Below are 15,339 nucleotides of genomic sequence, written 5' to 3'. Positions count from 1 at the left end.
GAACTCATTGTCATGTTCAAGAAACAAGTCTGAGATGATTCGCGCTTTATGACATGGCGCGTTATCCTGCTGGAAGTAGTCATCAGAAAACGGTACACTGTGGTCATAAAGGGATGGACATGGTCAGCAACAATACTCAGGTAGGATGTGGCATTGACACAATGCTTAATTGGTACTAATGGGCCCAAAGTGTGCCAAGAAAATATCCCCCACACCATTACACCATCACCACCAGCCTGACCCGTTGATACATCCGTTGAATGGTTAAATTCTTTCATATTGTTGAAGCCAAATTCTGACCCTACCATCCAAAGAAATCAAGATTCATCAGACCAGGCATTGTATTTCCATTGTGTGAATTATAGCCTCAGTTTCCTGTTGTTTCCTGAGAGGAGTGGCACCCAATGTGGCCTTCTGCTGCTGTAGCCCATCTGCCTCAAGGTTGTACATGTTGTTTGTTCAGAGATGCTCTTCTGCATACCTTGATTGTAACGAGTGGTTATTTGAGTTACTCTTGCCTTTCTATCAGCTGTACTAGTCTGGCCATTCTCCTCTAACCTCTGGCATCAACAAGGCATTTGTGCCCACAGAACTGCAGCTGACTGGATATTTTCTCTTTTTCAGACCATTCTCTGTAAACCCTAGAGATGGTTGTGCGTGAAAATCCCAGTAGATCAGCAGTTTCTGAAATGCTCAAACCAGCCTGTCTGGCTCCAACATCCATGTCATGTTCAAGGTCACTTAAATCACCTTTCTTCCCCATTCTGATGCTCAGTTTGAACTGCAGCACCATGTGATTGGCTCATTAGAAATTTGTGTTATTGAGCAGTTGGACAGGTATGCTGAATAAAGTGGCAGGTGAGTGTATATGTAGATATACATACACAAAATGATTATTCAAAGCTTTTATGTAATGAATAAGCACTCATTTTTTTCTTGCTATGATACAAAGTTTTTTTTTTTTATCAAAGAAGTGTGTGAAAAAATAGTTAAAAAAACAAAAAATGTAAAAAAAAGTTTGGTAAAAATTTGGTAAAGAAAAACTGGCATGTCTTATTCAATAAAAGTGAATGGTGCCAAGGGGCTTTTACGCTACAAAAGGACAAAAAAAGTCCGGTAAATTTATTACAAGTCTTCTAAAGTGACAATTCTGTATAGCTTTATTTGAGGACAAGACCAACATTATTACTGTGATTGTACTTTAATGTTGCTTTTTGAAGCTTAACAGCCTCGGGTCACCATTGACTTTCATTCAAAGGAAAATAAACAGCAGCATAAACATCTCCTTTTGTAGTCCACAGAGCACATAAAACCAAAGGGTTTGAAAATTGTGACAACATATACATTTTTGAAGGAAATATCCCTTTAAATCCACCGATTTAACATGTCTTAATGGTGACAGACAACCTTGTGGAGGGTAACAAGCATGAATGGTGCACTGTGGGATCAAGGAGTTCAGAATCCGAGTCTGTGTCGTATGTCTCAGACTTTGTGACACTAATGAATAGATTTTGTGAGCTTTGCCTCAGTTTTGGTCCTGAAAGGTCAACCGGGGGATTATGCTTTAGCCAGATATTTTTGAAGGGATTCGTTTTTTTTTTAAGAAAACTGAACATGGAAGAAATGCCATGTGAAGATTACATCCTGCTGTTGCCTGTGTATTATTACAGGTTCAATCTTCCCCAGTTCAAGCTGACCTTTGTTACTGTTGTATCTTACTGATACTCAACAAATAACCTTTAATAACGACATTCTAAACATTTTATTAACTAGCTGCTGCAACGGTAACACTGATAGTTACAGAACCTACAGTCTATCTATCTATCTATCTATCTATCTATCTATCTATCTATCTATCTATCTGTCTGTCTGTCTGTCTGTCTGTCTGTCCGTCCGTCCGTCCGTCCGTCCGTCCGTCCGTCCGTCCGTCCGTCCGTCCGTCCGTCCGTCCGTCCGTCCGTCCGTCCGTCCGTCCGTCCGTCCGTCCGTCCGTCCGTCCGTCCGTCCGTCCGTCCGTCCGTCCGTCAATCCATCATTTAATGTAACTTTTTATCAATCATCCATCCATCATTTTTGATCCAACCACCCATTTGCCATTTAATATTGCTTTTTGATATCCATTCTTCCATCCATCCATCCATCCATCCATCCATTTTCTAATTCATACATTCATCCATCCATCCACTTGTCATTCCATCCATTTTTCTGATCCATACATTCATCCATCCCTCCATCATAATTGATCATAATCAACAAACCATCCATCCATCCACCCATTCATCCATCCACCCACTTGCCATTTCATATTATGTTTTATCCATCCTTCTATTTTATTTCTCATCCATCCATCCATCCATCCATCCATTTTTTTCCCATCCATCCATCCATCCATCCATCCATCTATAAATCAGATGATGTCATTATAACATTTTCCATCCATCCATCTATCCATTATTTAGATTGTTTTTATAACATTTTTCATCCATCCATCCATCCTTTTTAATCCATCCATTTGCCATTTAATATTACTTTTTATTATCCATTTTTATAGATCTGTTTTTTTTTCTCATCCATTCATTCACCCACTTGTAATTTAAAATATTGTTTTATCCATCCATGCATTTTTTCAGATCCATCAATCCATCCATCCATCCATCCACCCATCCATCCACTTGCCATTTCATATTATGTTTTATCCATCCATCCATTTTCTCCCATCCATCCATCCATCCATCCATCCATCCATCCAAATGTTTATAATAGTTTCTATTTATTTGGCATCATAGCTAACAAATCATCTCTTGAACATGTTAGTTTTATTTATTGTCTTTTACATAAATAAAAGCCCTTGTTTCAATGCATCTACTGTGGTTTTGCAACAACACACATGGATTAACAATGAAATTCAAAAATGCTTGTTCTTATCATTAACAGATGTTTTATTTATTGAAACACTATACTAATTTGCTAAGTCTATCGACAACAACGTCAAGTTCAAGTTGCATTCATAATTATTTGCTTTAAAAAGCTAATTAAAGAGTATGTTTTCCCCCACAGATACCAGTAATTACAAAATATGCACGTTCTTTCAGTAATGCAGACAAAATGTTGAGCAGAAGTCACTTTCATTGAGACTCTATCTTACAAATTGATAGTTTAGACACTGCAGACATCGAACATCAGGTGACAGTACGAAAAATGAGCGTGCATGAATAGTTTTGAGTGACTCTAAATGCCAACCGGAGATTGAGCGTCAGATATTTCCAGCAATACCAGATGTATTAACTCGTCGTCTCCCTCGACGTCATTTGCATAACCATCCGGAATGATAATTGACATTTTCAACATAGCTTCGCCTCCCAAACTGAAGTGATTTTAGCTCTCATTCCAATGCACCTAGCTGAATTAATGTTATCTAGCAGGAATGGCTCAACCGGAGTAACATTTATGATTGAAAAGCTAAAGTGAAATGCATTTACCTTGAAGACAGTGGCAACTTTTTCCAACAGAGTTACTGACTCCGGTAGGATCGCAAAGTCTGCAGTTGCCTGAGCGTTAGTCGTTGAAATGGTATGCTAATGTCCTAGTTTTCCACCCCAAATTGCTTTTGACCTTGAGGTTAAATGCGGACATTTGCAGTGCACATATGTAAGTATCTTGCTGTTTGATAAGAATTGAAGAAATAATGAGATGTGATATGCCAGATTGCATTTACACTCAAGGTGCCATATCACATTAATAGTTTTTAAAATAGCTCCATTCTCACACAGCTGGGTTAATGCTATGAATTAACATGGACTTTTGAGTCATGATTGGTGGTAACTTTGCTATATATTTAACAATTTAATTGCCATACTCCACTGTCATATTATAATGTAAAATGACTGCATTTTGAAATAGCTTAAATTCTGTCTTTCCATTTGTTTCTAAGGAATTGTAAATTATTTAAATAAAAATAATTTCTTCACCTTTAGACCTCAAGCTCACCTCAAGTTAGATCAATCAGTCGATTCGAATGTTATCATTTGATTGAATCGGCGTTATGAGTAATCAGCTATAGCTATAGATGACATACAGCTGCAGCTGAAAGTTGACGAGAAATATTTGTATTATTTATTAAATTTCCCAATAATTGTATTTAATTAACATCTATCCCTACCCCAACCTTCACAGTAATGTAAAAACAGATCTGGATCTGGACTCTTCTCCATTAGTATAGCTGGTTAACCATGTGGATGGATGATTACAGCCTTCTGAGTCTAGTAGGCGCACTAGTAGGTGCAGAATACCCATATCTATCAGGCGATAACCACTGCTATTGCCCATTCAATCGAGTGGTAACATTTGAAGCGGGTGCATTCATTCATTCATTAATTCATATTCTGCCGCTTTTCCGGGGCTGGGTCGCGGGGGCAGCAGTCTTAGAAGAGAACCCCAGACTTCCCTATCCCCAGACACTTCCTTCAGCTCCTCCGGGGGGATCCCGAGGCGTTCCCAGGCCAGCCGAGAGACATAGTCCCTCCAGCGTGTCCTGGGTCTTCCCCGAGGCCGCCTCCCGGTGGGACATGCCTGGAACACCTCACTAGGTAGGCGTCCAGGAGGCATCCGAAACAGATGCCCGAGCCACCTCAGCTGGCTTCTATCAATGTGGAGGAGCAGCGACTCTACTCCGAGCTCCTCCCGGGTGTCAGAGCTCCTCACCCTATTCATAAGAGTGCGCCCTGCCACCCTTCGAAGGAAACTCATTTCGGCCGCTTGTATCCGAGATCTTGTCCTTTCGGTCATGATCCAAAGCTCAAGACCATAGGTGAGAGTAGGAACGTAGATTGACCGGTAAATTGAGAGCTTTGCCTTTCGACTCAGCTTCTTCTTCACCACAACGGACCGATACATCGACCGCATTACTGCTGCCGCTGCACCGATCCGCCTGTCAATCTCACGTTCCATCCTTCCCTCACTCGTGAACAAAACCCCGAGATACTTAAACTCCTCCACCTGGGGTAAGGACTTTCCTCCAACCTGGAGATGGCAAACCACCTTTTTCCGGTGGAGCACCATGACCTCGGACTTGGAGGTGCTGATTCTCATCCCAGCCACGTCACACTCGGCAGCAAACCGCCCCAGCGGTTGCGGAAGCAAAAACTCGGGCCTGGGAAGAGTTCGGGGAGACCATGGAGGAAGACTATCGGTCGGCCCCAAAGAGATTCTGGCAAACTGTCCGGCGCCTCAGGAGGGGAAAGCATCTCCACATCGATGCTGTTTACAGCGGAAGTGGGGAGCTGTTGACCTCAACTCGGGATGTTGTGCGGTGGAAGGAATACTTTGAAGCGGGTGCAGCATTACTAATACTTAATTGGTATTTTAAGAGTCACAACAAAAGTATATATTACATCTACTGCAAGTTATAACTAGAAACCACATGTAAATATTATAAAATGAATAATCCATAGTGTTAATTTAGAAAAAAAGTGATTCATATTTAAAACTATAATGCAAAATGACTATTAAAATTTCAATTTAAAATTGTTCTTTCCTCCAAAATTTCATAGAAATGAATAAACAAGATTGTTGGGGTGTTTTACAGTACACTAATCTAACATTTAAGTGTCTGTACTTTACAATTTCATCTCTTTTATTCTCTTTTGTTTCCACTTTACGCTTCTTTCTTTCTCAGTGTAGTTGGATTAATTCTTCTACCGTTTAACTTCGTTTTTATGAGATGCAATCGCAAGATTGGTGGTAACTTGCTATGTTTATCAAGTTGATTTGTAATTGAAGCTGAGCAGGGCTTAGTCTGATTAGTACCTGGATGGGAGACCACACGGGAAAACTAGGTTGCTGTTGGACGTGGTGTTAGTGTGGCCAGCAAGCTGTGTTCATCTATGGTCTGTGTGAGTGCTAATGCCCCAGTGTAGTGAAGGGTATAATGTCAGTAAGCGCTGTCTTTCGGATGAGGCATTAAACCAAGGTCCTGACTCTTTGTGGTCATTCAAAAATAAAATTGCTATGGCACTTCTAGCTGTCATGGCCTCCCAGTCATCCCCATCCACCGAATTGGCTCTTTCACTGTCTCTGCACTCCACTAGTAGCTTGTGTGTGGTGATCGCACTGGCGCCGTTGTCCTGTAGTTGTCTTCGCATCAGCCAAGTGGATGCTGCACACTGGTATTGGTGTGGAGTGGAGGATTTTTGTAAAGTGCTATATCAATATATTACATTGCGTTACATTACAATACAGTGTAAACATGAGCCAATAGGAAACAATATAAAATGTATTATTATGACCCTAAAATATTGGAAAGTAAATTCTAAAATGACCGTGAACACATCTGCGACTATATATTCACCATTAACAAACTATTTTCTAGGTCAAATGGTGCCGCGTTGCTTCAAAGAGTTTGTGGTCAGTTTGGCATGGAAACTGTCAGTAATTTGGATTGGCAGATGGAGAGTTGGATAAATAGAGACAGATAGGTAATTCTACATAATTGCGGCCTCTGCAACTAACAGAACTGCAGGCCGAGGCAGACAGGAGATAATCAAAAGTGACTGTAGTTATATCACAACAGCCTACATGACCCGTTTCAGGCCTTATCTGTCTCTGCAAGACGACAGTGCATTCACATGTATTTGTTTCTTTCTGTGGGTTCTTTCTGCTTGCATTTCTTCACGGTGATCTTTATGTCTGTTTGTGTTAGCGGGGTTCGTTGAGCGAAATGAACCGCTCTGTGTGTTTTAAAAATACTCACATTCGTGCATCTTGATGAGCAGACATTTACCTGCTGACCTTTTTTTTAACACTAAATATGCGTGCAAGATCATTAACTGGCCTGAATTGAAATGCTAACTGTTTTAAATGTTATGATACAGTCACAATATTTAGTACTTGCAAACTCATCATGACTAATTGAAAGCAAAATGAGACTCTTATATCTGTTCACATTAGTTATGTTTTCATTATGGATGCCACAATACTTAATAAAATATTGAACCATTTGGTATAACCTACAGGGTTCAATATTCATATTTAAATTGTGTTTTTTCTTTTAGTTTTGCATTTAAATAGAAAAAAAAAAACTTTTTATCTCTCTTCACATTGAAAGTCTCTTCACATTCCAATAGTAATGATTATAGTAAATGATCTAAATGTATTTATATGAATATTTGTATTCTGGGTAAGGCATAAAACTAAAAAATGTTCATCCAAATAAATTTTGCTCCTATAATTCTGATAAGTAGCCCAAACTGTCTGTCAGCAAATGTAGATTTATAGAACTGTGCACCTCTGTTTTACGTTGATCCACCATTTGCTCGATCATGTGCGCTACGCATTTATGTGCGCATGAGACAGCCATGGTAAAAACAATTGCTGAAACAAAACTTATTAAAATACTGAATAAGTTACTTTTGCTTGCTGAAGGAAGGATGACATCATGGCTGAAGTACTTCTTTTAGACAGGTAATGTTATGTTTTAAACTATTTTAGTCAAACAAAGCTGATTTCGCTTGGATATGCTTAGCATTTATAGCAGGTTTGACATGCTGTCCCAGGAGAGAACCCTGAGCTTGGAGATATTTGAGCCCAGGGCTCCCGCCCGGTCAATAAGCATATCAGAAGATCCGAGATCAGGTAAGTTTCGAGAGCTACCCCTTTAGAAAAGGGAGGAAAAGGAGGAGATGGGGTGGAAGGGGGCATTCTTCCAAAACAAAGATAGAGCAGTAGGGAGAAAATGATCCATTAATAGTAAACTAGGATCACTCTGATTGGATTATTACTGATTACAGATGAGCAGCCAGTAGTGCTCAATCCTATCATGTGCTCCTCTCTAAATTAGTTTATGAAACTTCACTTAGTGTTGTATTATGAATGGGTTATATGCACTGAAGTGTCGTTCAGCCACTGAAATCTTCCGGTGAAAAAATTGATGTGCTTATTTTCAGTTTCATAAGGGACCTTTTACAGCATTGATAATGTAGATTTTTATTTACTTTAACAACAAAACATTAGTAAACAGCGCTCTTCCATCTAGCCTGCTCTACTGAGGTGAAGTTTTATATTTGCTTTGGTCCTTTTTTGAACAATGACAACCTGTGACATGCTCCCTATATTTTTTACCATGCTACTCTGAATGTACGATCTGAAATAGCATGCAAGAATGGCTTAGTAATAAGTGTAATTCCTGCATGCAGCCAGCCAACCACTAAGTATACTGTCGTCACTTTAGGACAAAGCATGTGAGAGTGTGAGCCCTGCAATCCTTGCATGCATGATATATGAAGTATTTCTTGCGACACAACTGAAAACGTGGTAGATTTAATACAGTTTTTCATTCGGAATTGTTTTATTTTAAAGTACTACAAGGTTTTTGAACTGGCGCAAATGGCATGATCTAGTGGGTTGTCTGCTGTGATCTTTAAGGTGCATGTGTTTGTGTTTCAGGAGGCGTGGCTTTTGGATGGCAGGGGAGGGACTGTATTTCAAAGATATTATACTGATCGGTTAGCACTTCGGCAGATCACTGCTGCACCTTTAAGATCAAAACTGGAATATTGCATGAATCTGATCTCACTTCTTGATAAACTGGTGGCAAATATTTCAAAGAAAACATTTATTTTGCTGGGGTAGGAGAAGCCACTGTGGGCCTTTTATCTTATATAATAAATTACTTTTTTTTTTTATGACAAATGCATTCTGGAGGTAATAATACCAAACCTTTTTGATGACAGACTAGGTTAAGGGATTTTAGAATGATATTGTGCAATGTGCACCCGCTTTGAATGTTATCACTCGATTGAATGGGCATTATCAACTGATAGATATGGGCCAGTAGGGGCCTTCTGCGCCTACTGGTAGGCACAAAACGCTGTTATCGTCAATCAACGTGGTTTATCAGCTACACTAATAGAGAAAACTCCAGATCCAGATCTGTTTTTACATTGCTGTGACTGTTGGGTTTAGGGTTGTGGTAGGAGATTTTAGTAAAATACAATTATTGGGAAATTTAATATATAATATAAATAATTCTTGTTAGCTTCCGGCCCCAGCCATATGTGATCTATAGCTCATTAACCATGTGGATGGATGATAACAGCCTTCTGAGCCTACCAGTAGGCCCCTACTGTCCCATGTCATCAACTGATAACCACTGATAAGGCCTATTCAATTGAGTGAGAACTTTCCAATCCAATTTTATGTGCATCCTGGAATTTATTCAGAATCTGTCAGACCCCTATTTTTCCAGATTCTGTCGCACATTTTTGTGATCCTGCAAAGTTATTAACTAACCGAAAAATAATCACAGAAATGTAAATAATCGTATAAAACATCCAAATCCAAACCATATAATTAAATTATTTTTATTTCAGTTGGCAGTTAATTGTTTTACATGACTTTTAGACCAAATATCACGTCTTACTTGCGCCCGTACATTCCAAACATTACATGAGAGTGGGGGAATTGTTTTGCAGCCTGTGCAGTAAGCAGGTGCAGATGAAGTGCAAGGGATTTACATGTGAAGTCAATGCAAAGATTGGATTAGGCATCCTATGGCGCTGAGTGGGTGTTTGGTGTGTTTGACGTGCATCAGACTGCAAAAGTTGGAGCAAACATCTAACATCAGTTTACAATGATGGAGATTGGTTCAAGGATGACGGCAGCTGGACGTGACTGAATTGAAGGACATTAATTTTGCTTTACATATATGTCTACTATTATGGTGTGCGTAGAATCGTAAATTCATAAAAAACGTAAAAACTCTTTCCCTGCAGTTAACAAGAGAAAACGATTTCCTACCATTGACAAGTTTTACCACAATCCGTGTTTTAAGTGTATTACGGTAGGGGAAGCCCTAACGCATGTCCTGAGTGAGGTGCTTGATGTCAGATGCTCCAGAGAGTGAAATCTGAGAGAAAGCAAGACTGGATAAAAATAAGAGTTATGCAACCTTCCTTTGAATTAATCCCTACCGTTTTAGATCTTGTCTTGACAAGAGACCAAAATAAAGATGTTTTATTTTTATGATTTGTGTCATTGTGTCAGGTTGCACAGCTAACATAGTAGTTAATGTTTTTTTAATCGCAAAATTGTCTGCAAATTTCTGGGAATTACCACCTCAAAAACAGTCATTTTTATCACAAGAAATCTCAAAAAGAATCGTGAAAAACTAGGGGCTCTGAAAGGTGTTTCCATGTTATTTATTGCCCATGTTTTATTATATCAGCATAAAAATACAGTAGGTGGATGGAAGCATAGCTATAGACCAATAGGATAGAAGACAACTGAGCTTCTTCTGTAAACACAGAAATGCAAAAAAACATTTATACAAATAATGATAATTGGCTCATTGTGTCTACAATGTGAATGATCAGATTTCTGGATTTCCGACTTGTTTGCTAAATCAGTCAGTTAAGTTGTTAAGGATCAGTAGACTTATGTTGTGTTCTCCTTCTCCAAGAATTATCAAATCAAGGGTGTCCGTTTCAATGAGGCCTGCATTCATACTACTAATTAGCTAAACGGATCTGCAATTTGCTGAGGTCAGACGAGTTTTTTAATTAAAAAGCTGTTGAATCCAATGAACTCCTCGAGTAGCAGGTAGCGCAAGAGGAAGATACATATATATATATATATATATATATATATATATATATATATATATATATATACAGTATATCTTACATTTATATATTTTTTATTAAATGTTATCTCATGCCATACATCCACTTGTTCATCATCATCTTATTGCAACAATCTCCTTAACGCCTTCCCAATTCTTTCTTTCTGTAAAAATTTGAGAGTATTTTAGGATGTTTTAACACTGGTGTATTTGAACATGAGAATGATAATCCAGGATAAACTGCATATCACATAACATATTTGGATACCATCCACAGTAATCTCTTATGAATGAAGTATTATGGAAATATGCAAATAGGGCTAAATGTGATCACTTTAATGAATGAATGTTGGTGAAAATGTGTTTTCCACAGGTTTAATTGCGTAGTTGAAGATTAAAATATGATTGCAATCTTTGATTAATGTTGTATGGATTACTAATGTGCTAAAAATGATTGAATCTAAGGAAATGCTCCTTAAAGGAACAGTTCACACAAAATGAAAATGCACTGCACATTTACTGACCCTTTGACTATAGATGCATTTGACATTATTTTGATTATTGACTTTTTAAATTTTTTTTGTTGAAACTGTGGTGTTTGGTGATTTATACAATGCAAGTCAAAGGCTACTAGCAATTGTAGCATCAGAAAGGCAAAACAAAATGTATGCATGTGACTCCTGAGTATATACACTGATGTTTATTAGGTGAAATGATGTGTCTGTGCAAGATTCTTGCATAGACTGACTGTTTAGCTTTGCAAGACCTCACTCTTTTGTCAAGAGCTGCAGTAGGTAAGCCTATTATTTTTTGCTTGTGAAAATACATATATACTATGCTTGAGTGTGTAAATATAAATATATTTGCATATGTGGAATATAACAACATGCTTACCTAGCTGCTGACAATACTTTCAGTTCTTGAAAAGACAATAAATACAACTTAAATACGCTAAAGTGAAAGATTTCCCTACCAAGCAAAAAGGTATTAACTGGGCAGTTGTTCATCTTCAGGAATTATTCTCTGGAAATAAGCAGTTGTTTTAACCTTTCTAGTCATGTTTGACCTTTAATAGGAACTTCAGCTCAACCAGTCTCAAGAAAATTATCCATCTTTATGAAAAAACTAGAACATCATGTGGCAATTAAACAATAGATACATCAAGAGCTAATGATCGAAGCAAAGATAATAATGTATATGTGATTTTTAATATTTTTTTATTATGAAAAATAAACAAAGCAAACAGCCGGCAGCTCCTCATGGAGACTACCGCCAAACTAAAAGCAAAACATAAATTGATTTTAAATAAATTGACTCTCTCATCTTACAATGCCGGCTCTCCTTCTTTTATTATCTTGACTTTATCGACTTTATCTTTAAGACTCGAGACGGGTGCGCAAACAGGTGCTGCTTGTTATCACTCACGTGACTGGCCTTGCGCCGTTCTCATGTCTCTCAGTCCCACCCCACTCGCTTCAGAATACAGTATATTTTCTACTGCAAATGTTAATGTTATTTTGACGATTTTAAGTTGATTGAACATAAAACTATTTGGCTGTCCTCTCCAAAAAAGCCAAAAAATTGTGTTTCAGCTCTTTTTAACGTATTTAAACTAGCAGCAAACATATTTCTTGAGTGTATGACAATAGAGGACTACAGCACATTAAAATATTTAGGATATGTATATATAGCCTATATATATATATATATATATATATATATATATATATATATATATATATATATATATATATATATATATATACACACACATACACATAGATAGGTTTGATGATCGCTTCATTGACTGAAAAGAAAAGTGAAGAAAAGAAAAAAAAAGAAAAGAAAAGAGTGCAGTTGTCCATCATAAAGGAGGAATATATTTGAATTTGTTTGGAGCAAATATTTTCCTCATTCTCCGTGTTGACCTGAGCACTTGCAGTGCCTGTCTTCTCCGCATGCGTTCACCCCGAGTTCAGCTCTAGTTAGGGAGACACGCGAACTGATGGGGAGTCAGTTTCCTCACCTATCCGAGCGCGAGAGCACCACCGACCGCGTTCTCTCTGTTTCCAGGAGTATTACTGCCTCTTTCCCCGCACGCAACCGGCTCGTTACTGCACTGAACATCCTCTGGCAGAATTTGTGCGGGTCTTATTAAAGAGTATTGAAAACGACGAGGCTCAGAACGAGGCTGAAGCATCTTTAAGAGCGCGCGCATCTCTCTGAGCGCGCGAGCAACATATGTGCTGCCTCTGAAGACGCGCTACAGCACCACAGTGTGTCTGATAAACGACCGAATATACGTTTCAAAACGAAAACTTTCAAGGAATATTCTCGAGCATTTGAAGCGGATTTCCTCTCAGCCACACCGAGTAAAACTAATAGTTTTGGAGATATTTTAAAGACGGAATACGAAGTGAACGCTGCGTTCCGAGGGGAATCACATACACGCTCCTTCAGTTACACGGTTGATCTTTGCGGACGGAAGTTTCTGAGTTTCCTCACGGAACAAAATGGGCATAACTGGTTATTTTGAGCTGCAGTGGAAATGCCTGGTTGTTGTGGCTCTAAGACTGCTGTTCCTTGTGCCCGCAGGAGTGCCAGCGAGAAGCGGAGACTCTTATTTAAAGGACAACATCACTGTCAGACAGGGAGACAGTGCTGTCTTGAAGTAAGTCAACGATCATTTTATTTACATCATGACAAGTGTGTGCATACAGTTTCATGCTGCTTGCTTTTTCATGTTACGCGCTTTTTGGAGCATCTTTACGAACATGTGGGTTTAATTTGTGCATTCAACCATGTGCTTCAAATGTGCAATTTATTAAGAAATCCAGCGTTTGTTTACCCAGAGATACTTTTAAGTGCTCGTCCTTAATTTTATTGGAGTGTAAATATTATGATTTAATCTGACTGCTGTTTGCACTGCTTTTTTTCTGCCGGAGTTGTTTTGGGAATCCGTGGTGAGATGCGATCTGTCTGCTAATGCAATCAGCATGCAGTCTGGTCTGTGCAATCAGCTTTGGTGGCCTATTTAGAGAAGTAGTTCATCAACAAATCAAATTTAAGTTTGACAGAATTTTCCATTCCCCCTCTTTCAGTCAGTCTCCCATCTTGAACATCTCTGCCTTCTCATTCCCCCATTCTCTCTGACTCACACACACGGGCACGCACGCACACATAATACACTCCTGACTCCGACACACACATGCACACATAGTCACTCGTGGACGCCCACATGCACTTACAGTAACATCATTGTCTCTCTAATGGATATTCCGTGAAGTTATGTACATTAGGGGGTAAACAGGCAATCGTTGTCCCTGCTGCGGGAATCGGGGTAAAGTAGCCTCTGCCTCCTCCGTTTTCGCGTTCGCGTGGTACCAGACGCAGCAGGGGACGTTTTGTGTGGCCGAAGACAGTGCCCTGTGCGCGTGTCCTTTGACGCTTGGCTCCAGAACCTCCGTCCAAAACAATGTCATTCTGTCTGGAACAAAGCTGCACAGCAACATTGCTGAAGACTGCAACAGTCCGTCGGTCTGTAAAGATCCTTAAAGAGGAGTTAGTCGCATGAATAAACCTATTTTAAATGAAGAGACATTCATGTGCAGAATGACCCTTTTTGTGTTAATAAACTGTACATACATAGCATTTATTTATCTGAACTGCATGCATGTAGAGATGGATGAATAAATAGAATAATAGACATTGATAGATAGACTGACACTTCATTACTGTAACTGAAAGAGTACTGTAAATATGGAGTAGAACCCAATTTTAACAAAGAAGCTAATTGTAAGTGTATTTATTATATCCATTTTTATTGTATTGTGTGGCCAGCATCTTGCAAAAGTTCTTTTACTTTGTAAAAAGTTGATTTTGTTGTCTATGAGAGCCTGTAGGATTATTTTTATGTGAAGGATTGGTACGTGTGTTGATAGTGCTGAATTATGTAAATGCATGATGCATAGATAAACTGTTAATTAGATCATATCTCGCCCGTGTTAATCTCTTCAGTGGTTGCCATTTTGGTTCAGAATTGAGTTTAAAATGTTATTGTTTGTTTTTAAAGCTCTGAGAGGAACTAATACGGTATCTCTGTGGTCTTTTAAACCCGATTACAGTACAACTGTTAGACCGCCGAGATTGCAAAGAGTTTTTATGGTCACAAGATCTGGATTGAAGTTAAGAGTGGATCGTGTTTTTGAATGCCGGGCCTAAATGGACCCTTTTCACAAGCCTGTTATGACTCGTTAATCAGCATCTAAAATCCTTGGAAGTTTTTAGTATTTATATTTATTTTTTAATCGTATGAAGATTTCTATGTATTTATGTATGTAGTATATCATCTTCAAACTACGAAAAATTAATTACCGCCTTTGTGAGGTGTTTCTAATGTAGCGTCTATGAGACAGGACAGTAAATTTGACATTATTCTCTCCTCTCATCAGTCTCAAACATTTTTTTTTCTTTTTTTGAATTTTGTATATTTGTTGTATTCTCCCATTCAATGCGCTCCAAGTTTTACTTTTTACTATTACTATGACGACTTCCGGAAATGAGAAAAGGGCCTATTATGAAATAGTCATAGAGTCTTTATTCACTTAGTCTCTCAGAATCTGAATTTAAAACCAAGCTTAACTTTTCTAAAGCTCATAACTGTTTATAAACTATAGGAAATTATCATTCATAAATGTTGTTCTGCACTTTGCTTATTTTTATCT

The 15,339-nt window shown here is 38.5% G+C and overlaps 1 protein-coding gene across 6 annotated transcripts in view; it reads left to right on the top strand.

Moving 5' to 3' along the window:
• opcml (opioid binding protein/cell adhesion molecule-like) overlaps positions 1–15,339 on the top strand; it is a 408,742-nt gene that overhangs the window by 187,078 nt on the left and 206,325 nt on the right. For 5 of the 6 annotated variants that reach the window (XM_073913809.1, XM_073913808.1, XM_009305399.5 and 2 more), the window contains one exon: positions 13,211–13,286. Coding sequence is in view for 4 of the 6 variants with exons in the window: in XM_009305399.5 (XP_009303674.1) it covers positions 13,211–13,286 (76 nt within the window). In the remaining 2 variants the exon portion in view is untranslated. 6 annotated transcript variants of the gene reach the window in all.

This window comes from Danio rerio, chromosome 10 (assembly GCF_049306965.1).
Source record: "Danio rerio strain Tuebingen ecotype United States chromosome 10, GRCz12tu, whole genome shotgun sequence".
Lineage (NCBI taxonomy): Eukaryota > Metazoa > Chordata > Actinopteri > Cypriniformes > Danionidae > Danio > Danio rerio.
This window is presented reverse-complemented; position numbering and strand designations above follow the sequence as displayed.